At 49.5% G+C, this 25,132-nt stretch overlaps 1 protein-coding gene across 1 annotated transcript in view; it reads left to right on the top strand.

Annotated features, from left to right (window-relative positions):
- Positions 1–25,132, top strand: part of adamts3 (ADAM metallopeptidase with thrombospondin type 1 motif, 3) — a gene marked incomplete at its 5' end in the record, with an annotated part of 143,769 nt that overhangs the window by 106,394 nt on the left and 12,243 nt on the right. Inside the window, 4 exons of the mRNA XM_055911966.1 lie at positions 2,874–3,030; positions 4,485–4,617; positions 10,844–11,051; positions 12,033–12,150. Of these exons, the coding sequence (XP_055767941.1) occupies positions 2,874–3,030; positions 4,485–4,617; positions 10,844–11,051; positions 12,033–12,150 (616 nt within the window). The remainder of the gene's footprint in view (positions 1–2,873; positions 3,031–4,484; positions 4,618–10,843; positions 11,052–12,032; positions 12,151–25,132) is intronic.

Below are 25,132 nucleotides of genomic sequence, written 5' to 3'. Positions count from 1 at the left end.
TATTTTGTATTCAGTGTTCAGTTTAATAAATTTAACATGGACACGTACCACGCTGCATTTTGGTCCGATCCTTCATATTCCTCGTCGTCAGAAGAAGAAAATTGTTACACTGATGAAACAAAAATAGAACTGTTTGGCCATAATGACCATCGTTATGTTTGGGGGAAAAAAGGGGGGGCTCGCAATTGTTTTATTTTTTTTATTTCACCAGGTAGGCAAGTTGAGAACAAGTTCTCATTTACAACTACAACCTGGCCAAGATAAAGCAAAGCAGTACGACACATACAACAACACAGAGTTACACATGGAGTAAAACAAACATACAGTCAATAATACAGTAGAAAAACAAGTCTATATACAATGTGAGCAAATGAGGTGAGATAAGGGAGGTAAGCCAATAAATAGGCCATGGAGGCGACGTAAATACAATATAGCAATTAAACACTGGAATGGTAGATGTGCAGTAGATGAATGTGCAAAGTAGAGATATAAATAATGGGGTGCAAAGGAGCAAAATAAATAAATACAGTAGGGGGAGAGGTAGTTGTTTGGGCTAAATTATAGATGGGCTATGTACAGGTGCAGTAATCTATGAATGACCCAACAGCATCGCCTAGGGCTATATGGTCTCCCCCAGACTCATGGATAGAAAGTGTGGAGTGTAGCATGAGGTAACCATCCAGTATGCATAATAACACAGTCCACACTCAAAGGTGATTAGTCTATCAGATTCACATAAAAAATATATATAATAATCATTTTATTAAAAATAAAAAATCTTCACATTTTCAAACAGTACCTTTTATATTTTCCAACAGGGTTATACATTTGGGTGAGTTTTTTTCTCGCCTGAGTAGCCTCGTTTCACTGCCAAAAATAAAATTAAAACATCTAGTGTTCAGTGAAATAACAACACAATGTCAAATACAGTTAGCCTAGACAAATAATTAACATCCAATCACATTAACCGTTACTCTCTCGTGGGTAACCTTCATTCTTGCGCAGACATTTAGAAAGGAAACATGACAATTTGAAAAATAAACCACGGGAGCTTTTTGAGAGAATAAAGACGACTTTCGAGTAGTAAGACATGTATAAAAGCAACAGACACCATTAATAATATTGTGGAGGACTTAATTCTTCCTGCTGCCGCGGATAGGGCTGGGGGAAAAGGCCCAAAAAACTATACAGACAATTTCTTCATCAAACAACATTGTTTCATGACGCATCAGTGACATGGCAGGAGATGTTTTGAAATAATTACTGCTTCGCATACAAGCCAGTGAATTATATGCGTTACAGCTGAATGAGTCAACAGATGAGAAGGGCCTAAATAAAGAGCAGAATGATTTATTATTATATTATTATTATTGATTATTATTATATTATTATTTGTGGTCCTATAAGAGCTCTTTGTCACTTCCCACGAGCCGGGTTGTGACAAACTCACACTAATTCTAATGTTTAATAAATGTATCGTATAGTGTGTATAGACACAGTTTACAGAGTTAGCCTAGAATTAGAGTGAATTTGATTTTGAATAGCCAAGTAATAGGGACTTTTTTATGTTGTGACACATTACCTTCAGCTATACAGAATATCTCAGCACTGTGCGTTTCTATCTCCTCCTCTCTCCTTTATTCCTTTCTAGAGGGTGCAGAGGGGCTGTCAACAGTCTAGTGAAATATGTTCAGTCCTCTAACAGATTTCCCTAGGTTTCCCAAATGAAGCACTGGGTAGCTGCAGGAAAAGGGTTGGAGAGCCCATTGCATACAGAGTTTGGCGGAATATCACCTGTCACCAAGCGGGAGCATGCTCTTCAAATTGGGGTTGATGTGTGGAGTGAAATAAGTGTTTTAATATTTATTTCTCAGCTGCTCATATTAAGCACATGCTCCGCTATAAATCCGAAGTAGCCTAATCTGTATCATTGAAAAACGGACCGGCGGGCAAGCGAGGGGAATCCATTTTCTATTCGAGTGCGTATGGATTATATGTATTTTTCCCCGGCCCGGCCCGTGTCCCTGATCTTTTCCCCGGCCCGTGTCCCTGATCTTTTTCCCGGCCCGTGTCCCTGCTCTTTTCCCCGGCCCGTGTCCCTCCTCTTTTCCCCGGCCCGCGTCCCTGTTCTTTTCCCCGGCCCGTGTCCCTGCTCTTTTCCCCGTCCCTGTTCTTTTCCCCGGCCCGTGTCCCTGCTCTTTTCCCCGGCCCGCGTCCCTGCTCTTTTCCCCGTCCCTGTTCTTTTCCCCGGCCCGTGTCCCTGCTCTTTTCCCCGGCCCGCGTCCCTGCTCTTTTCCCCGGCCCTGTTCTTTTCCCCGGCCCGTGTTCCTGCTCTTTTCCCCGGCCCGTGTCCCTCCTCTTTTCCCCGGCCCGTGTCCCTGCTCTTTTCCCCGGCCCGCGTCCCTGCTCTTTTCCCCGGCCCGTGTCCCTCCTCTTTTCCCCGGCCCGCGTCCCTGCTCTTTTCCCCGGCCCGCGTCCCTGCTCTTTTCCCCGGCCCGTGTCCCTGCTCTTTTCCCCGGCCCGTGTCCCTGCTCTTTTGAGAATGGGCCTGTCTATATCTATTTTTTTTTTATATATTTTTTTACATATTAGTAAAGACACGATGAAATAGAGAATAGTTGGATGGGTGAGAATATGATCACTTGATGAAGAGAACAGCTGTGCAGCCTGAGGCAAGGAACAGAGCACAAGCTTTTTCTGCTACCTTTCTTAAATCATCAATAGCCAACAGTATATTCACATCATGCTGACCATATCTTTTGATTTCTAAGACATACGATTTGCATAGATCTGAATAATACTCTCATGAATGTTTGAATGTAATTTCTCCCTAAACTCAAACTCCCCTTTCCTTGATTCTGTTTCCTATTTAGATAATCCCTCAGGACAACGAGACCAGGTCGACCCTGATGTATAAATACATCATCCATGAAGACTCTGTCCCCGTCAACAACAACAACGTCATTCAGGAGGACACCTACGAATGGGCCCTGAAGAGCTGGTCACAGTGTTCTAGACCCTGTGCTGGAGGTAAGGTTCTAGAGCTGGTCTCAGTGTTCTAGACCCTGTGTTGGAGGTAAGGTTCTAGAGCTGGTCTCAGTGTTCTAGACCCTGTGCTGGAGGTGAGGTTCTAGAGCTGGTCTGTGTTCTAGACCCTGTGCTGGAGGTGAGGTTCTAGAGCTGGTCTCAGTGTTCTAGACCCTGTGTTGGAGGTAAGGTTCTAGAGCTGGTCTCAGTGTTCTAGACCCTGTGTTGGAGGTAAGGTTCTAGAGCTGGTCTCAGTGTTCTAGACCCTGTGCAGGGGGTAACGTTCTAGAGCTGGTCACAGTGTTCTAGACCCTGTGCTGGAGGTAAGGTTCTAGAGCTGGTCTCAGTGTTCTAGACCCTGTGTTGGAGGTAAGGTTCTAGAGCTGGTCTCAGTGTTCTAGACCCCTGTGCTGGAGGTAAGGTTCTAGAGCTGGTCTCAGTGTTCTAGACCCTGTTTTGGAGGTAAGGTTCTAGAGCTGGTCTCAGTGTTCTAGACCCTGTGTTGGAGGTAAGGTTCTAGAGCTGGTCTCAGTGTTCTAGACCCCTGTGCTGGAGGTAAGGTTCTAGAGCTGGTCTCAGTGTTCTAGACCCTGTTTTGGAGGTAAGGTTCTAGAGCTGGTCTCAGTGTTCTAGACCCTGTGTTGGAGGTAATGTTCTAGAGCTGGTCTCAGTGTTCTAGACCCTGTGCTGGGGGTAAGGTTCTAGAGCTGGTCTCAGTGTTCTAGACCCTGTGCTGGAGGTAAGGTTCTAGAGCTGGTCTCAGTGTTCTAGACCCTGTGTTGGAGGTAAGGTTCTAGAGCTGGTCTAAGTGTTCTAGACCCCTGTGCTGGAGGTAAGGTTCTAGAGCTGGTCTCAGTGTTCTTGACCCCTGTGCTGGAGGTAAGGTTCTAGAGCTGGTCTCAGTGTTCTAGACCCCTGTGCTGGAGGTAAGGTTCTAGAGCTGGTCTCACTGTGCTAGACCCCTGTGCTGGAGGTAAGGTTCTAGAGCTGGTCTCAGTGTTCTAGACCCCTGTGTTGGAGGTAAGGTTCTAGAGCTGGTCTCAGTGTTCTAGACCCCTGTGCTGGAGGTAAGGTTCTAAAGCTGGTCTCACTGTACTAGACCCTGTGTTGTATGTGAGTGGGTCTCTCAAAAAGCCAGATCTAGTTCAGGCTTATAACTCTACTGTACACTTGTGTAATAAATGGTTCCAAAATGGTTCTTTAGCAGTCCCCATTGTCCTTCTTGGTTCCAGGTTGAGCCCTTTTGTGTTTAATGTAGAACACACTCTGGAAATGGTTCTACAATGAACCCAACATTTTTTACCTGGAACCAAAACGGTTCTACTTGGAACCAAAAAACGTTCTTCAAAGGGTTTTCCTATGGGGACAAAAAATAACCCTTTTAGCTTCTAGATAGCACATTTTGTTCTAATAGTTTAGTGGTATTCCTACATCTTCCTCTCCATTTCCTCCCCTAGGGTTCCAGTACACTAAGTATGGCTGCAGGAAAAAGGGTGACATCAAGATGGTCCACCGGGGATACTGTGATGTCAGCAAGAAGCCAAAACCCATCAGGAGAATGTGTAACCTACAGGACTGTACGCAGCCACAGTGAGTATAGCCACCAGCACACCAGAACACCTTCAGGTTTCAGACTTAGTAGATGAAAACACATTCAGGTTTCAGACTTAGTAGATGAAAACACATTCAGGTTTCAGACTTAGTAGATGAAAACACATTCAGGTTTCAGACTTAGTAGATGAAAACACCTTCAGGTTTCAGACTTAGTAGATGAAAACACCTTCAGGTTTCAGACTTAGTAGATGAAAACACCTTCAGGTTTCAGACTTAGTAGATGAAAACACCTTCAGGTTTCAGACTTAGTAGATGAAAACACCTTCAGGTTTTACACACGACTTTGTAGATTATGCATGTAATGCTTTTGTTATAAAGGTGCATTTTTTTCATGGAATTCACGCGCTGCATATGTATGCCAATTAGGCTGTACATCCATTATAAAGCAGATTAATGTGCTTAATTTTAATGTGAGTCTGGAAGGAGAGTTTACAGTCTAACCAGACACCTAGGTATTTGTAGTTGTCCACATATTCTAAGTCAGAATCGTCCAGAGTAGTGATGCTGGATGGGCGGGCAGGTGTGGGCAGCGATCGGTTGAAGAGCATGCATTTAGTTTTACTTGCATTTGGAGGCCACGGAAGGAGAGTTGTATGGCATTGAAGCTCGTCTGGAGGTTAGTTAACACAGTGTCCAAAGAAGGGCTAGAGGTAAACAGAATGGTGTCGTCTGCGTAGAGGTGGATCAGAGAATCACCAGCAGCAAGAGCGACATCATTGATGTATACAAAGACGAGAGTCAGCCCGAGAATTGAACCCTGTGGCACCCCCATACTGACTGCCAGAGGTCCGGACAACAGGCCCTCCAATTTGACACACCGAACTCTATCAGAGAAGTAGTTGGTGAACCACGCGAGGCAGCCATTTGAGAAACCAAGGCTGTTGAGTCTGCCGATAAGAATGTGGTAAAACCTTGTCCAGGTCGATGAATACGGCTGCACAGTAATGTCTCTTATCGATGGAGGTTATGGTATCGTTTAGGACCTTGAGCGTGGCTGAGGTGCACCCATGACCAGCTCTGAAACCAGATTGCATAGCGGAGAAGGTATGGTGGGATTCGAAATGGTCGGTAATCTGTTTGTTAACTTGGCTTTCGAAGACCTTAGAAAGGCAGGGTAGGATAGATATAGGTCTGTAGTAGTTTGGGTCTAGAGTGTCTCCCCCTTTGAAGAGGGGGATGACCGCGGCAGCTTTCCAATCTTTGGGAATTTCAGACGATACGAAAGAGAGGTTGAACAGGCTAGTGATAGGGGTTGCAACAATTTCGGCAGCTAATTTGAGGAAGAGAGGGTCCAGATTGTCCAGCCCGACTGATTTGTAGGGGTTCAGATTTTGCAGCTCTTTCAGAACATCAGCTATCTGGATTTGGGTGAAGGAGAAATGGGGGAGGCTTGGGCAAGTTGCTGTGGGGGGTGCAGTGCTTTTGACTGGGGTAGGGGTAGCCAGGTGGAAAGCAAGGCCAGCCATAGGAAAAATGCTTATTGTAATTCTTAATTATCATGGATTTATCGGTGGTGACAGTGCTTCCTAGCCTCAGTACAGTGGGCAGCTAAGAGGAGGCGCTCTTATTCTCCATGGACTTTACAGTGTCCCAAAACTTTTTTGAGTTTGAGCTACAGGATGCAAATTTCTGCTTGAAAAAGCTAGCCTTTGCTTTCCTAACTGCCTGTGTATATTGGTTACTAACTTCCCTGAAAAGTTCATCTTCTACTGACGGAATGTTGTCAATATCCTTCCAGGATACCCGTGCCAGGTTGATTAGAAAGGCCTGCTCACTGAAGTGTTTTAGGGAGCATTTGACAGTGATGAGGGGTGGTCGTTTGACCGCAGACCCATTACGGATGCAGGCAATGAGGCAGTGATCGCTGAGATCTTGGTTGAAAACAGTGGAGGTGTATTTCGAGGGCATGTAGGTCAGGATGATATCTATGAGGGTACCCGTGTTTACGGAATTTGGGTGGTACCTGGTAGGTTCATTGATAATTTGTGTGAGATTGAGGGCATCAATCTTAGATTGTAGAATAGCCGGGGTGTTAAGCATGTCCCAGTTTAGGTCACCTAGCAGCACGAGCTCTGAAGATAGATGGTGGGCAATCAATTCACATATGGTGTCCAGGGCACAGCTGGGGGCAGAGGGGGGTCTATAGCAAGCGGCAACGGTGAGAGACTTGTTTCTGGAAAGGTGGATTTTTAAAAGTAGAAGCTCGAATTGTTTGGGTACAGACCTGGATAGTATGACAGAACTCTGCAGGCAATCTCTGCAGTAGATTGCATCACCACCCCCTTTGGCAGTTCTATCTTTTCGGAAAATGTTATAGTTAGGGATGGAAATTTCAGCGTATTTGGTGGCCTTCCTAAACCAGCATTCAGATACGGCTAGGACATCCGGGTTGGCAGAGTGTGCTAAAGCAGTGAATACAACAAACTTAGGGAGGAGGCTTCTAATGTTAACATGCATGAAACCAAGGCTTTTACGGTTACAGAAGTCAACAAATGAGAGCACCTGGGGAGTGGGAGTGGAGCTAGGCACTGCAGGGCCTGGATTAACCTCTACATCACCAGAGGAACAGAGGAGGAGTAGGATGAGGGTACGGCTAAAGGCTATAAGAACTGGTCGTCTAGTACGTTCAGAACAGAGATTAAAAGGAGCAGGTTTCTGTGCGCGATAGAATAGATTCAAGGCATAATGTACAGACAAGAGTATGGTAGGATGTGAGTATATTGGAGGTAAACCTAGGCATTGAGTGATGATGAGAGAGATATTGTCTTGAGAATCATTTAAACCAGCTGACGTCACCACATGTGTGGGAGGTGGAACTAAAGGGTTTGTTAAGGCAGATTGAGCAGGGCTAGAGTGCTCTACAGTGAAATAAGACAATAATCACTAACCAGGACAGTAATGGACAAGGTATATTGAGCAGGGCTAGAGGCTCTACAGTGAAATAAGACAATCACTAACCAGGACAGTAATAGACAAGGCATATTGATATTAGGGAGAGGCGTGTTTAGCTGGGTGATCATAAGGGTCCAGTGAGTGGTTGGGCTGGCTGGAGACACGGCGATTCAGACAGCTAGCAAAACGTTCTCCACGGCGTCTCCAGACACTATCACGTTTGTCACATTTTCTCATGTGCTCTGTGTGAACCTGCTTTCATCTGTGAAGAGCACAGGGCGCCAGTGGCGAATTTGCCAATCTTGGTGTTCTCTGGCAAATGCCAAACGTCCTGCACGGTGTTGGGCTGTAAGCACAACCCCCACCTGTGGACGTCGGGCCCTCATACCACCCTCATGGAGTCTGTTTCTGACCGTTTGAGCAGACACATGCACATTTGTGGCTTGCTGGAGGTCATTTTGCAGGGCTCTGGCAGTGCACCTCCTTGCACAAAGGCGGAGGTAGCGGTCCTGCTGCTGGGTTGTTGCCCTCCTACGGCCTCCTCCACGTCTCCTGATGTACTGGCCTGTCTCCTGGTAGCGCCTGCATGCTCTGGACACTACGCTGACAGACACAGCAAACCTTCTTGCCACAGCTCGCATTGATGTGCCATCCTGGATGAGCTGCACTACCTGAGCCACTTGTGTGGGTTGTAGACTCCGTCTCATGCTACCACTAGAGTGAGAGCACCGCCAGCATTCAAAAGTGACCAAAACATCAGCCAGGAAGCATAGGAACTGAGAAGTGGTCTGTGGTCACCACCTGCAGAATCACTCCTTTATTGGGGAGGTGTTTTGCTAATTGCCTATAATTTCCACCTTTTGTCTATTCCATTTGCACAACAGCATGTGAAATTTATTGTCAATCAGTGTTGCTTCCTAAGTGGACAGTTTGATTTCACAGAAGTGGGATTGACTTGGAGTTACATTGTGTTGTTTAAGTGTTCCCTTTATTTTTTTTGAGCAGTGTATATACCAGTCAAAAGTTTGGACATGTCATGACTTCCGCCAAAGTCGGTTCCTCTCCTTGTTCGGGCGGCGCTTGGCGTTCAACATCACCTGTCTTCTAGTCATCAACGATCCACTTTTCATTTTCCATTGGTTTTGTCTTTGTTTCCCACACACCTGGTTTTCATTTGCCAATTACTGGCCATGTATTTTAACCGTCTGTTTTCCCCATGTCTTTGTGTGTGATTGTTTATTGGTCAGGGCAGTACGTTTCCGGCTGTTTTTTTCCGGGTGCTGTTTTCACCCGTGTTTTGTGGCAACCGTTATTGTTCGCACATTGGTATGTTTACTGTGTGCTATTTTCTTAAGTAAAGTGCGTTGTTCACTCATGTCTGCTCTCCTGTACCTGACTTCATGCACCAGCTACACCCACCGCCTGACAGGACACACCTACTCTTCTACAGAGGATGAGTTCATTAGTTCAAGTTGGCAATTAACTGCACCTTAGATTACACCTCAAAGAGTTCAAGTAACAGACATATCTCAACATCAACTGTTCAGAGGAGACTGTGTGAATCAGGCCTTCATGGTCGAATTGCTGCAAAGAAACCGTTACCAAAGGACACCAATTAGAAGAGACTTGCTTGGGCCAAGCAACACGAGCAATGAACATTAGACCGGTGGAAATCTGTCCTTTGGTCTGATGAGTCCATATTTGAGATCTTTGGTTCCAACTGCCGTGTCTTTGTGAGATGCAGAGTAGGTGAATGGATGATCTCCGCATGTGTGGTTCCCACTGTGAAGCATGGAGGAGGAGGTATGATGGTGTGGGGATGCTTTGCTGGTGACACTGTCTGTGATTTATTTAGAATTCAAGGCAAACTTAACCAGCATGGCTACCACAGCATTCTGCAGCGATACGCCATCCCATCTAGTTTGGGCTTAGTGGGACTATCATTTGTTTTTCAAAAGGACAATGACCCAACACACCTCCAGGCAGCAGAGTGGGGTTCAGTAAAAGAACCTTGGCCGACTCTATGGTTCCTCTCCTAGTGTAACCCTATGGTCCTCTCCTAGTGTAACTCTATGGTTCCTCTCCTAGTGTCACTCTATGGTTCCTCTCCTAGTGTCACTCTATGGTTCCTCTCCTAGTGTCACTCTATGGTTCCTCTCCTAGTGTAACTCTATGGTTCCTCTCCTAGTGTCACTCTATGGTTCCTCTCCTAGTGTCACTCTATGGTTCCTCTCCTAGTGTCACTCTATGGTACCTCTCCTAGTGTCACTCTATGGTTCCTCTCCTAGTGTCACTCTATGGTTCCTCTCCTAGTGTCACTCTATGGTTCCTCTCCTAGTGTCACTCTATGGTTCCTCTCCTAGTGTCACTATGGTTCCTCTCCTAGTGTCACTCTATGGTTCCTCTCCTAGTGTCACTCTATGGTTCCTCTCCTAGTGTCACTCTATGGTTCCTCTCCTAGTGTCACTCTATGGTTCCTCTCCTAGTGTAACTCTATGGTTCCTCTCCTAGTGTCACTCTATGGTTCCTCTCCTAGTGTAACTCTATGGTTCCTCTCCTAGTGTCACTCTATGGTTCCTCTCCTAGTGTCACTCTATGGTTCCTCTCCTAGTGTCACTCTATGGTTCCTCTCCTAGTGTAACACTATGGTTCCTCTCCTAGTGTAACTCTATGGTTCCTCTCCTAGTGTCACTCTATGGTTCCTCTCCTAGTGTCACTCTATGGTTCCTCTCCTAGTGTCACTCTATGGTTCCTCTCCTAGTGTCACTCTATGGGTCCTCTCCTAGTGTCACTCTATGGTTCCTCTCCTAGTGTCACTCTATGGTTCCTCTCCTAGTGTCACTCTATGGTTCCTCTCCTAGTGTCACTCTATGGTTCCTCTCCTAGTGTCACTCTATGGTTCCTCTCCTAGTGTCACTCTATGGGTCCTCTCCTAGTGTCACTCTATGGGTCCTCTCCTAGTGTCACTCTATGGGTTCTCTCCTAGTGTCACTCTATGGTTCCTCTCCTAGTGTCACTCTATGGTTCCTCTCCTAGTGTCACTCTATGGTTGAACCTCTATGGTTCCTCTCCTATTGTAACTATATAGGTGTACCTCTATGGTTCCTCTCCTATTGTAACTATATAGGTGTACCTCTATGGTTCCTCTCCTATTGTAACTCTATAGGTGAACCTCTATGGTTCCTCTCCTATTGTAACTATATAGGTGATACACTATGCGTGTCACTCTTTGGTTCCTCTATGGTTGTAACTGTATGGTTCCTCTCTTGCTTCTATCCTGTTCTAATTATGGTTGTTATCATCTCTCCAGATGGATCTCAGAGGACTGGGAGCACTGCACTAAGACTTGTGGCAGTTTGGGTTTCCATATCCGGACGGTTCGCTGTGTCCAGTTCCTCAATGAGGGGACCAACCGCTCAGTCCACAGCAAGTACTGCAGTGGGGAGAAACCAGAGAGCAGACGGCCCTGTAACAGACTGCCCTGCCCTGCACACTGGAGGCCTGGGGCCTGGTCAGAGGTAATGAGTTATAGTTATACCTGGTCAGAGGTAATGAGTTATAGTTATACCTGGTCAGAGGTAATGAGTTATAGTTATACCTGGTCAGAGGTAATGAGTTATAGTTATACCTGGTCAGAGGTAATGAGTTATAGTTATACCTGGTCAGAGGTAATGAGTTATAGTTATACCTGGTCAGAGGTAATGAGTTATAGTTATACCTGGTCAGAGGTAATGAGTTATAGTTATACCTGGTCAGAGGTAATGAGTTATAGTTATACCTGGTCAGAGGTAATGAGTTATAGTTATACCTGGTCAGAGGTAATGAGTTATACCTGGTCAGAGGTAATGAGTTATACCTGGTCAGAGGTAATGAGTTATACCTGGTCAGAGGTAATGAGTTATACCTGGTCAGAGGTAATGAGTTATACCTGGTCAGAGGTAATGAGTTATACCTGGTCAGAGGTAATGAGTTATACCTGGTCAGAGGTAATGAGTTATACCTGGTCAGAGGTAATGAGTTATACCTGGTCAGAGGTAATGAGTTATACCTGGTCAGAGGTAATGAGTTATACCTGGTCAGAGGTAATGAGTTATACCTGGTCAGAGGTAATGAGTTATACCTGGTCAGAGGTAATGAGTTATACCTGGTCAGAGGTAATGAGTTATAGTTATACCTGGTCAGAGGTAATGAGTTATAGTTATACCTGGTCAGAGGTAATGAGTTATAGTTATACCTGGTCAAAACTATGAAATAACACATATGGAATCATGTAGTAACCAAAGAAGTGTTAAACAAATCAAAATATTTTTTATATTTGAGATTCTTCATGTCAGCTTTGCACACTCTTGGCATTCTCTCAACCAGCTTCACCTGGAATGCTTTTGAAGTGTACCTATGATGAAAATTACAGGCCTCATCTTTTTAAGTGGGAGAACTTGCACAATTGGTGGCTGACTAAATCCTTTTTTGCCCCACTGTATATGTGTGTTGTGTTTCAGTGCTCAGTGACATGTGGTGAGGGGGTGGAGAGGCGCTTAGTGACGTGTCGTATTGGAGATCAGTGTAATGGAGAGAGACCTGAGGCCCACAGACCCTGCAAACCAGGACCCTGTCACGGTGAGATACAACCCTGACCTTAACATTAACCCTGACTATTAACCCTAACCCACTCCGGAGTCCTACTCCTAACCCCTCAGACTCCCATACCTAACCCTAACCACTCCTGAGTCCTACTCCTAACCCCTCAGACCCCCATACCTAACCCTAACCACTCCTGAGACCTAACCCCTCAGACCCCCATACCTAACCCTAACCACTCCTGAGACCCGAGTCCTAATCCTAACCCCTCAGACCCCCATACCTGACCCTAACCATTCCTGAGACCTAACCCCTCAGACCCCCATACCTAACCCTAACCTCTCCTGAGACCTGAGTCCTAACCCCTCAGACCCCCATACCTAACCCTAACCACTCCTGAGACCTAACCCCTCAGACCCCCATACCTAACCCTAACCACTCCTGAGTCCTAACCCCTCAGACCCCCATACCTAACCCTAACCCCTCAGACCCCCATACCTAACCCTAACCTCTCCTGAGACCCGAGTCCTACTCCTAACCCCTCAGACCCCCATACCTAACCCTAACCTCTCCTGAGTCCTACTCCTAACCCCTCAGACCCCCATACCTAACCCTAACCCTAACCTCTCCTGAGACCTGAGTCCTAACCCCTCAGACCCCATACCTAACCCTAACCTCTCCTGAGTCCTAATCCTAACCCCTCAGACCCCCATACCTAACCCTAACCACCCCTGAGACCCGAGTCCTAACCCCTCAGACCCCCATACCTAACCCTAACCACTCCTGAGACCTGAGTCCTACTCCTAACCCCTCAGACCCCCATACCTAACCCTAACCTCTCCTGAGACCTAACCCTAACCCCTCAGACCCCCATACCTAACCCTAACCTCTCCTGAGTCCTAACCCCTCAGACCCCCATACCTAACCCTAACCTCTCCTGAGTCCTAACCCCTCAGACCCCCATACCTAACCCTAACCTCTCCTGAGTCCTGAGTCCTACTCCTAACCCCTCAGACCCCCATACCTAACCCTAACCTCTCCTGAGTCCTAACCCCTCAGACCCCCATACCTAACCCTAACTTCTCCTGAGTCCTAATCCTAACCCCTCAGACCCCCATACCTAACCCTATCCACTCCTGAGTCCTGAGTCCTAACCCCTCAGACCCCCATACCTAACCCTAACCACTCCTGAGACCTGAGTCCTACTCCTAACCCCTCAGACCCCCATACCTAACCCTAACCACTCCTGAGTCCTGAGTCCTAACCCCTCAGACCCCCATACCTAACCCTAACCTCTCCTGATTCCTGAGTCCTAATCCTCACCCCTCAGACCCCCATACCTAACCCTAACCACTCCTGAGACCTGAGTCCTAACCCCTCAGACCCCCATACCTAACCCTAACCTCTCCTGAGACCTGAGTCCTAACCCCTCAGACCCCATACCTAACCCTAACCTCTCCTGAGTCCTAATCCTAACCCCTCAGACCCCCATACCTAACCCTAACCACCCCTGAGACCCGAGTCCTAACCCCTCAGACCCCCATACCTAACCCTAACCACTCCTGAGACCTGAGTCCTACTCCTAACCCCTCAGACCCCCATACCTAACCCTAACCTCTCCTGAGACCTAACCCTAACCCCTCAGACCCCCATACCTAACCCTAACCTCTCCTGAGTCCTAACCCCTCAGACCCCCATACCTAACCCTAACCTCTCCTGAGTCCTAACCCCTCAGACCCCCATACCTAACCCTAACCTCTCCTGAGTCCTGAGTCCTACTCCTAACCCCTCAGACCCCCATACCTAACCCTAACCTCTCCTGAGTCCTAACCCCTCAGACCCCCATACCTAACCCTAACTTCTCCTGAGTCCTAATCATAAGCCCTCAGACCCCCATACCTAACCCTATCCACTCCTGAGTCCTGAGTCCTAACCCCTCAGACCCCCATACCTAACCCTAACCACTCCTGAGACCTGAGTCCTACTCCTAACCCCTCAGACCCCCATACCTAACCCTAACCACTCCTGAGTCCTGAGTCCTAACCCCTCAGACCCCCATACCTAACCCTAACCTCTCCTGATTCCTGAGTCCTAATCCTCACCCCTCAGACCCCCATACCTAACCCTAACCACTCCTGAGACCTGAGTCCTAACCCCTCAGACCCCCATACCTAACCCTAACCACTCCTGAGACCTGAGTCCTAACCCCTCAGACCCCCATACCTAACTCTAACCACTCCTGAGTCCTGAGTCCTAACCCCTCAGACCCCCATACCTAACCCTAACCTCTCCTGAGTCCTGAGTCCTAACCCCTCAGACCCCCATACCTAACCCTAACCTCTCCTGAGACCTGAGTCCTAACCCCTCAGACCCCCATACCTAACCCTAACCACTCCTGAGTCCTGAGTCCTAACCCCTCAGACCCCATACCTAACCCTAACCTCTCCTGAGTCCTAACCCCTAAGACCCCCATACCTAACCCTAACCCCTCAGACCGCCATACCTAACCCTAACCTCTCCTGAGTCCTAATCCTAACCCCTCAGACCCCCATACCTAACCCTAACCACTCCTGAGACCTGAGTCCTACTCCTAACCCCTCAGACCCCCATACCTAACCCTAACCACTCCTGAGTCCTACTCCTAACCCCTCAGACCCCCATACCTAACCCTAACCACTCCTGAGACCCGAGTCCTAACCCCTCAGACCCCCATACCTAACCCTAACCACTCCTGAGACCCGAGTCCTACTCCTAACCCCTCAGACCCCCATACCTAACCCTAACCACTCCTGAGACCCGAGTCCTAACCCCTCAGACCCCCATACCTAACCCTAACCACTCCTGAGACCTGAGTCATAACCCCTCAGACCCCATACCTAACCCTAACCTCTCCTGAGTCCTAACCCCTAAGACCCCCATACCTAACCCTAACCCCTCAGACCGCCATACCTAACCCTAACCTCTCCTGAGTCCTAATCCTAACCCCTCAGACCCCCATACCTAACCCTAACCACTCCTGAGACCCGAGTCCTACTCCTAACCCCTCAGACCCCCATACCTAACCCTAACCTCTCCTGAGACCTGAGTCCTACTCCTAACCCCTCAGACCCCCATACCTAACCCTAACCACTCCTGAGACCTAACCCTAACCCCTCAGACCCCCATACCCAACCCTAACCACTCCTGAGTCCTAACCCTAACCCCTCAGACCCCCATACCTAACCCTAACCACTCCTGAGACCTGAGTCCTAACCCCTCAGACCCCCATACCTAACCCTAACCACTCCTAAGTCCTAACCCCTCAGACCCCCATACCTAACCCTAACCACTCCTGAGACCCGAGTCCTAACCCCTCAGACCCCCATACCTAACCCTAACCACTCCTGAGACCCGAGTCCTACTCCTAACCCCTCAGACCCCCATACCTAACCCTAACCACTCCTGAGACCCGAGTCCTAACCCCTCAGACCCCCATACCTAACCCTAACCACTCCTGAGACCTGAGTCCTAACCCCTCAGACCCCCATACCTAACCCTAACCACTCCTGAGTCCTGAGTCCTAACCCCTCAGACCCCCATACCTAACCCTAACCTCTCCTGAGTCCTGAGTCCTAACCCCTCAGACCCCCATACCTAACCCTAACCTCTCCTGAGACCTGAGTCCTAACCCCTCAGACCCCCATACCTAACACTAACCACTCCTGAGTCCTGAGTCCTAACCCCTAAGACCCCATACCTAACCCTAACCTCTCCTGAGTCCTAACCCCTAAGACCCCCATACCTAACCCTAACCCCTCAGACCGCCATACCTAACCCTAACCTCTCCTGAGTCCTAATCCTAACCCCTCAGACCCCCATACCTAACCCTAACCATTCCTGAGACCTGAGTCCTACTCCTAACCCCTCAGACCCCCATACCTAACCCTAACCACTCCTGAGTCCTACTCCTAACCCCTCAGACCCCCATACCTAACCCTAACCACTCCTGAGACCCGAGTCCTAACCCCTCAGACCCCCATACCTAACCCTAACCACTCCTGAGACCCGAGTCCTACTCCTAACCCCTCAGACCCCCATACCTAACCCTAACCTCTCCTGAGACCTGAGTCCTACTCCTAACCCCTCAGACCCCCTTACCTAACCCTAACCACTCCTGAGACCTAACCCTAACCCCTCAGACCCCCATACCCAACCCTAACCACTCCTGAGTCCTAACCCTAACCCCTCAGACCCCCATACCTAACCCTAACCACTCCTGAGACCTGAGTCCTAACCCCTCAGACCCCCATACCTAACCCTAACCACTCCTGAGTCCTAACCCCTCAGACCCCCATACCTAACCCTAACCACTCCTGAGACCTGAGTCCTACTCCTAACCCCTCAGACCCCTATACCTAACCCTAACCTCTCCTGAGTCCTAACCCCTCAGACCCCCATACCTAACCCTAACCACTCCTGAGACCTGAGTCCTAATCCTAACCCCTCAGACCCCCATACCTAACCCTAACCCCTCCTGAGTCCTAACTCCTCAGACCCCCATACCTAACCCTAACCACTCCTGAGTCCTGAGTCCTACTCCTAACCCCTCAGACCCCCATACCTAACCCTAACCACTCCTGAGACCTGAGTCCTACTCCTAACCCCTCAGACCCCCATACCTAACCCTAACCACTCCTGAGTCCTGAGTCCTAACCCCTCAGACCCCCATACCTAACCCTAACCTCTCCTGAGTCCTGAGTCCTAATCCTCACCCCTCAGACCCCCATACCTAACCCTAACCACTCCTGAGACCTGAGTCCTAACCCCTCAGACCCCCATACCTAACCCTAACCTCTCCTGAGTCCTAACCCCTCAGACCCCCATACCTAACCCTAACCACTCCTTAGATCTGAGTCCTAATCCTAACCCCTCAGACCCCCATACCTAACCCTAACCTCTCCTGAGACCTGAGTCCTACTCCTAACCCCTCAGACCCCCATACCTAACCCTAACCCCTCAGACCCCCATACCTAACCCTAACCCCTCAGACCCCCATACCTAACCCTAACCTCCCTGAGTCCTACTTCTAACCCCTCAGACCCCCATACCTAACCCTAACCACTCCTGAGACCTGAGTCCTACTCCTAACCCCTCAGTCCCCCATACCTAACCCTAACCACTCCTAAGTCCTACTCCTAACCCCTCAGACCCCCATACCTAACCCTAACCCCTCAGACCCCCATACCTAACCCTAAACCCTCAGACCCCCATACCTAACCCTAACCTCTCCTGAGTCCTACTCCTAACCCCTCAGACCCCCATACCTAACCCTAACCACTCCTGAGACCTGAGTCCTACTCCTAACCCTTCAGACCCCCATACCTAACCCTAACCACTCCTGAGACCTGAGTCCTACTCCTAACCCCTCAGACCCCCATACCTAACTCTAACCACTCCTGAGTCCTACTCCTAACCCCTCAGACCCCCATACCTAACCCTAACCACTCCTGAGACCTGAGTCATAACCCCTCAGACCCCCATACCTAACCCTAACCACTCCTGAGACCCGAGTCCTACTCCTAACCCCTCAGACCCCCATACCTAACCCTAACCCCTCAGACCCCCATACCTAACCCTAACCTCTCCTGAGTCCTAACCCTAACCCCTCAGACCCCCATACCTAACCCTAACCACTCCTGAGACCTTACCCTAACCCCTCAGACCCCCATACCCAACCCTAACCACTCCTGAGTCCTAACCCTAACCCCTCAGACCCCCATACCTAACCCTAACCACTCCTGAGACCTGAGTCCTAACCCCTCAGACCCCCATACCTAACCCTAACCACTCCTGAGACCTGAGTCCTAACCCCTCAGACCCCCATACCTAACCCTAACCACTCCTGAGACCTGAGTCCTAACCCCTCAGACCCCCATACCTAACCCTAACCCCTCAGACCCCCATACCTAACCCTAACCTCTCCTGAGTCCTAACCCTAACCCCTCAGACCCCCATACCTAACCCTAACCACTCCTGAGACCTAACCCTAACCCCTCAGACCCCCATACCCAACCCTAACCTCTCCTGAGTCCTGAGTCCTAATCCTCACCCCTCAGACCCCCATACCTAACCCTAACCACTCCTGAGACCTGAGTCCTAACCCCTCAGACCCCCATACCTAACCCTAACCTCTCCTGAGTCCTAACCCCTCAGACCCCCATACCTAACCCTAACCACTCCTTAGATCTGAGTCCTAATCCTAACCCCTCAGACCCCCATACCTAACCCTAACCTCTCCTGAGACCTGAGTCCTACTCCTAACCCCTCAGACCCCCATACCTAACCCTAACCCCTCAGACCCCCATACCTAACCCTAACCCCTCAGACCCCCATACCTAACCCTAACCTCCCTGAGTCCTACTTCTAACCCCTCAGACCCCCATACCTAACCCTAACCACTCCTGAGACCTGAGTCCTACTCCTAACCCCTCAGTCCCCCATACCTAACCCTAACCACTCCTAAGTCCTACTCCTAACCCCTCAGACCCCCATACCTAACCCTAACCCCTCAGACCCCCATACCTAACCCTAAACCCTCAGACCCCCATACCTAACCCTAACCTCTCCTGAGTCCTACTCCTAACCCCTCAGACCCCCATACCTAACCCGAACCACTCCTGAGACCTGAGTCCTACTCCTAACCCTTCAGACCCCCATACCTAACCCTAACCACTCCTGAGACCTGAGTCCTACTCCTAACCCCTCAGACCCCCATACCTAACTCTAACCACTCCTGAGTCCTACTCCTAACCCCTCAGACCCCCATACCTAACCCTAACCACTCCTGAGACCTGAGTCATAACCCCTCAGACCCCCATACCTAACCCTAACCACTCCTGAGACCCGAGTCCTACTCCTAACCCCTCAGACCCCCATACCTAACCCTAACCCCTCAGACCCCCATACCTAACCCTAACCTCTCCTGAGTCCTAACCCTAACCCCTCAGACCCCCATACCTAACCCTAACCACTCCTGAGACCTTACCCTAACCCCTCAGACCCCCATACCCAACCCTAACCACTCCTGAGTCCTAACCCTAACCCCTCAGACCCCCATACCTAACCCTAACCACTCCTGAGACCTGAGTCCTAACCCCTCAGACCCCCATACCTAACCCTAACCACTCCTGAGACCTGAGTCCTAACCCCTCAGACCCCCATACCTAACCCTAACCACTCCTGAGTCCTGAGTCCTAACCCCTCAGACCCCCATACCTAACCCTAACCTCTCCTGAGTCCTGAGTCCTAACCCCTCAGACCCCCATACCTAACCCTAACCTCTCCTGAGACCTGAGTCCTAACCCCTCAGACCCCCATACCTAACCCTAACCACTCCTGAGTCCTGAGTCTTAACCCCTCAGACCCCCATACCTAACCCTAACCACTCCTGAGACCCGAGTCCTAACCCCTCAGACCCCCATACCTAACCCTAACCACTCCTGAGTCCTGAGTCCTACTCCTAACCCCTCAGACCCCCATACCTAACCCTAACCTCTCCTGAGTCCTAACCCCTCAGACCCCCATACCTAACCCTAACCACTCCTTAGATCTGAGTCCTAATCCTAACCCCTCAGACCCCCATACCTAACCCTAACCTCTCCTGAGACCTGAGTCCTACTCCTAACCCCTCAGACCCCCATACCTAACCCTAACCCCTCAGACCCCCATACCTAACCCTAACCCCTCAGACCCCCATACCTAACCCTAACCTCTCCTGAGTCCTACTTCTAACCCCTCAGACCCCCATACCTAACCCTAACCACTCCTGAGACCTGAGTCCTACTCCTAACCCCTCAGTCCCCCATACCTAACCCTAACCACTCCTGAGTCCTACTCCTAACCCCTCAGACCCCCATACCTAACCCTAACCCCTCAGACCCCCATACCTAACCCTAACCCCTCAGACCCCCATACCTAACCCTAACCTCTCCTGAGTCCTACTCCTAACCCCTCAGACCCCCATACCTAACCCTAACCACTCCTGAGACCTGAGTCCTACTCCTAACCCTTCAGACCCCCATACCTAACCCTAACCACTTCTGAGACCTGAGTCCTACTCCTAACCCCTCAGACCCCCATACCTAACCCTAACCACTCCTGAGTCCTACTCCTAACCCCTCAGACCCCCATACCTAACCCTAACCACTCCTGAGACCTGAGTCCTAACCCCTCAGACCCCCATACCTAACCCTAACCACTCCTGAGACCCGAGTCCTACTCCTAACCCCTTAGACCCCCATACCTAACCCTAACCCCTCAGACCCCCATACCTAACCCTAACCTCTCCTGAGTCCTAACCCTAACCCCTCAGACCCCCATACCTAACCCTAACCACTCCTGAGACCTAACCCTAACCCCTCAGACCCCCATACCCAACCCTAACCACTCCTGAGTCCTAACCCTAACCCCTCAGACCCCCATACCTAACCCTAACCACTCCTGAGACCTGAGTCCTAACCCCTCAGACCCCCATACCTAACCCTAACCACTCCTGAGTCCTAACCCCTCAGACCCCCATACCTAACCCTAACCACTCCTGAGACCTGAGTCCTACTCCTAACCCCTCAGACCCCCATACCTAACTGAGACCTGAGTCCTAATCCCAACCCCTCAGACCCCCATACCTAACCCTAACCCCTCCTGAGTCCTGAGTCCTAACCCCTCAGACCCCCATACCTAACCATTCCTGATGGAGGGGGGGGGGGGGGGGGGGGGGGTGCTATGCTGACATATGAATAACCTAAAGTAAAAAAATATATAATAGGCTATTTGTTTTATTATATAAGGAAATCAGTCAATTGAAAGAAATAAATTAGGCCCTAATCTATGATTTTTACATGATTGGGCAGGGGCGCAGCCATGGGTGAGCCAGGACCAGCAAATCAGAATGAGTTTTTCCCCACAAAAGGATTTATTACGGAACATTTCTGGGATCTTTTATTTCAGCTCATTAATCATGGAACCAAGTTGAATAACTAGGCAGGGAGGAAGATGAATAACTAGGAAGGGAGGAAGATGAATAACTAGGAAGGGAGGAAGATGAATAACTAGGAAGGGAGGAAGATGAATAACTAGGAAGGGAGGAAGATGAATAACTAGGAAGGGAGGAAGATGAATAACTAGGAAGGGAGGAAGATGAATAACTAGGAAGGGAGGAAGATGAATAACTAGGAGGGAGGGAGTGAGTTGAATAACTAGGGCGGGAGGGAGCTGAATAAGTAGGGAGAGAGGGAGCTGAATAAGTAGGGAGAGAGGGAGCTGAATAAGTAGGGAGGGAGGGAGCTGAATAAGTAGGGCGGGAGGGAGCTGAATAACTAGGGCGGGAGGGAGCTGAATAACTAGGGCGGGAGGGAGGTAGATGAACAATTGGGGAGGGAGGAAGATAGTTGAGTAACTACGGAGGGGTATGAATAACTAGGGAGGGAGGAACCTGAATAACTAGGGAGGTAGGGAGGGAGTTGAATAACTAGGGAGGGAGGGAGTTGAATACATTTACATTTACATTACATTTAAGTAATTTAGAGGGAGGGAGAGAGGGAGCTGAATAACTAGGGAGGGAGGGAGTTGAATAACTAGGGAGGGAGTGAGGGAGCTGAATAACTAGGGAGGGAGAGAGAGCTGAATAACTAGGGAGGGAGGAACCTGAATAACTAGGGAGGTAGGGAGGGAGTTGAATAAGTAGGGAGGGAGGGAGTTGAATACATTTACATTTACATTACATTTAAGTAATTAAGAGGGAGGGAGAGAGGGAGCTGAATAACTAGGGAGGGAGGGAGTTGAATAACTAGTGAGGGAGCTGAATAACTTGAGAGGGCGCTGAATAACTAGAGAGGGAGAGAGGGCGCTGAATAACTAGAGAGGGAGAGAGGGAGCTGAATAACTAGAGAGGGCGCTGAATAACTAGGGAGGGTGGGAGGGAGTTCAATAACTAGGGAGGGAGAGAGGGAGCTGAATAACTAGGGTGGGAGAGAGGGAGCTGAATAACTAGGGAGGGAGAGAGGGAGCTGAATAACTAGGGAGGGAGAGAGGGAGCTGAATAACTAGAGAGGGCGCTGAATAACTAGGGAGGGAGCGAGGGAGCTGAATAACTAGAGAGGGCGCTGAATAACTAGGGAGGGAGAGAGGGAGCTGAATAACTAGGGAGGGAGGGAGTTGAATAACTAGGGAGGGATAGAGGGAGCTGAATAACTAGAGAGGGCGCTGAATAACTAGAGAAGGAGAGAGGGAGCTGAATAACTAGAGAGGGCGCTGAATAACTAGGGAGGGTGGGAGGGAGTTGAATAACTAGGGAGGGTGGGAGGGAGTTGAATAACTAGGGAGGGAGAGAGGGAGCTGAATAACTAGGGAGGGAGAGAGGGAGCTGAATAACTAGGGAGGGAGAGAGGGAGCTGAATAACTAGAGAGGGCACTGAATAACTAGAGAAGGAGAGAGGGAGCTGAATAACTAGAGAGGGCGCTGAATAACTAGGGAGGGTGGGAGGGAGTTGAATAACTAGGGAGGGTGGGAGGGAGTTGAATATCTAGGGAGGGAGAGAGGGAGCTGAATAACTAGGGAGGGAGAGAGGGAGCTGAATAACTAGAGAGGGAGAGAGGGAGCTGAATAACTAGGGAGGGAGGGAGGGAGCTGAATAACTAGGGAGGCAGCTGAATAACTAGGGAGGTAGGGAGTTGAATAACTAGGGAGGGATGGAGTTGAATAACTAGGGAGGGAGGGAGCTGAATAACTAGGGAGGGAGGGAGCTGAATAACTAGGGAGGGAGGGAGCTGAATAACTAGGGAATAACTCGGGAGGGAGGGAGGGAGTTGAATAACTAGGGAGGGAGCTGAATAACTAGGGAGGGAGCTGAATAACTAGGGAGGGAGCTGAATAACTAGGGAGGGAGCTGAATAACTAGGGAGGGAGCTGAATAACTAGGGAGGGAGCTGAATAACTAGGGAGGGAGCTGAATAACTAGGGAGGGAGGGAGCTGAATAACTAGGGAGGGAGGGAGCTGAATAAGTAGGGCGGGAGGGAGCTGAATAACTAGGGCGGGAGGGAGCTGAATAACTAGGGCGGGAGGGAGGTAGATGAACAATTGGGGAGGGAGGAAGATAGTTGAGTAACTACGGAGGGGTATGAATAACTAGGGAGGGAGGAACCTGAATAACTAGGGAGGTAGGGAGGGAGTTGAATAACTAGGGAGGGAGGGAGTTGAATACATTTACATTTACATTACATTTAAGTAATTTAGAGGGAGGGAGAGAGGGAGCTGAATAACTAGGGAGGGAGGGAGTTGAATAACTAGGGAGGGAGTGAGGGAGCTGAATAACTAGGGAGGGAGAGAGAGCTGAATAACTAGGGAGGGAGGAACCTGAATAACTAGGGAGGTAGGGAGGGAGTTGAATAACTAGGGAGGGAGGGAGTTGAATACATTTACATTTACATTACATTTAAGTAATTAAGAGGGAGGGAGAGAGGGAGCTGAATAACTAGGGAGGGAGGGAGTTGAATAACTAGGGAGGGAGTGAGGGAGCTGAATAACTTGAGAGGGCGCTGAATAACTAGAGAGGGAGAGAGGGCGCTGAATAACTAGAGAGGGAGAGAGGGAGCTGAATAACTAGAGAGGGCGCTGAATAACTAGGGAGGGTGGGAGGGAGTTCAATAACTAGGGAGGGAGAGAGGGAGCTGAATAACTAGGGTGGGAGAGAGGGAGCTGAATAACTAGGGAGGGAGAGAGGGAGCTGAATAACTAGGGAGGGAGAGAGGGAGCTGAATAACTAGAGAGGGCGCTGAATAACTAGGGAGGGAGCGAGGGAGCTGAATAACTAGAGAGGGCGCTGAATAACTAGGGAGGGAGAGAGGGAGCTGAATAACTAGGGAGGGAGGGAGTTGAATAACTAGGGAGGGATAGAGGGAGCTGAATAACTAGAGAGGGCGCTGAATAACTAGAGAAGGAGAGAGGGAGCTGAATAACTAGAGAGGGCGCTGAATAACTAGGGAGGGTGGGAGGGAGTTGAATAACTAGGGAGGGTGGGAGGGAGTTGAATAACTAGGGAGGGAGAGAGGGAGCTGAATAACTAGGGAGGGAGAGAGGGAGCTGAATAACTAGGGAGGGAGAGAGGGAGCTGAATAACTAGAGAGGGCGCTGAATAACTAGAGAAGGAGAGAGGGAGCTGAATAACTAGAGAGGGCGCTGAATAACTAGGGAGGGTGGGAGGGAGTTGAATAACTAGGGAGGGTGGGAGGGAGTTGAATAACTAGGGAGGGAGAGAGGGAGCTGAATAACTAGGGAGGGAGAGAGGGAGCTGAATAACTAGAGAGGGAGAGAGGGAGCTGAATAACTAGGGAGGGAGGGAGGGAGCTGAATAACTAGGGAGGCAGCTGAATAACTAGGGAGGGAGGGAGTTGAATAACTAGGGAGGGAGTGAGGGAGCTGAATAACTAGGGAGGGAGAGAGAGCTGAATAACTAGGGAGGGAGGAACCTGAATAACTAGGGAGGTAGGGAGGGAGTTGAATAACTACGGAGGGAGGGAGTTGAATACATTTACATTTACATTACATTTAAGTAATTAAGAGGGAGGGAGAGAGGGAGCTGAATAACTAGGGAGGGAGGGAGTTGAATAACTAGGGAGGGAGTGAGGGAGCTGAATAACTTGAGAGGGCGCTGAATAACTAGAGAGGGAGAGAGGGCGCTGAATAACTAGAGAGGGAGAGAGGGAGCTGAATAACTAGAGAGGGCGCTGAATAACTAGGGAGGGTGGGAGGGAGTTCAATAACTAGGGAGGGAGAGAGGGAGCTGAATAACTAGGGTGGGAGAGAGGGAGCTGAATAACTAGGGAGGGAGAGAGGGAGCTGAATAACTAGGGAGGGAGAGAGGGAGCTGAATAACTAGAGAGGGCGCTGAATAACTAGGGAGGGAGCGAGGGAGCTGAATAACTAGAGAGGGCGCTGAATAACTAGGGAGGGAGAGAGGGAGCTGAATAACTAGGGAGGGAGGGAGT

This window comes from Salvelinus fontinalis, unplaced genomic scaffold, assembly GCF_029448725.1.
Source record: "Salvelinus fontinalis isolate EN_2023a unplaced genomic scaffold, ASM2944872v1 scaffold_0117, whole genome shotgun sequence".
Lineage (NCBI taxonomy): Eukaryota > Metazoa > Chordata > Actinopteri > Salmoniformes > Salmonidae > Salvelinus > Salvelinus fontinalis.
This window is presented reverse-complemented; position numbering and strand designations above follow the sequence as displayed.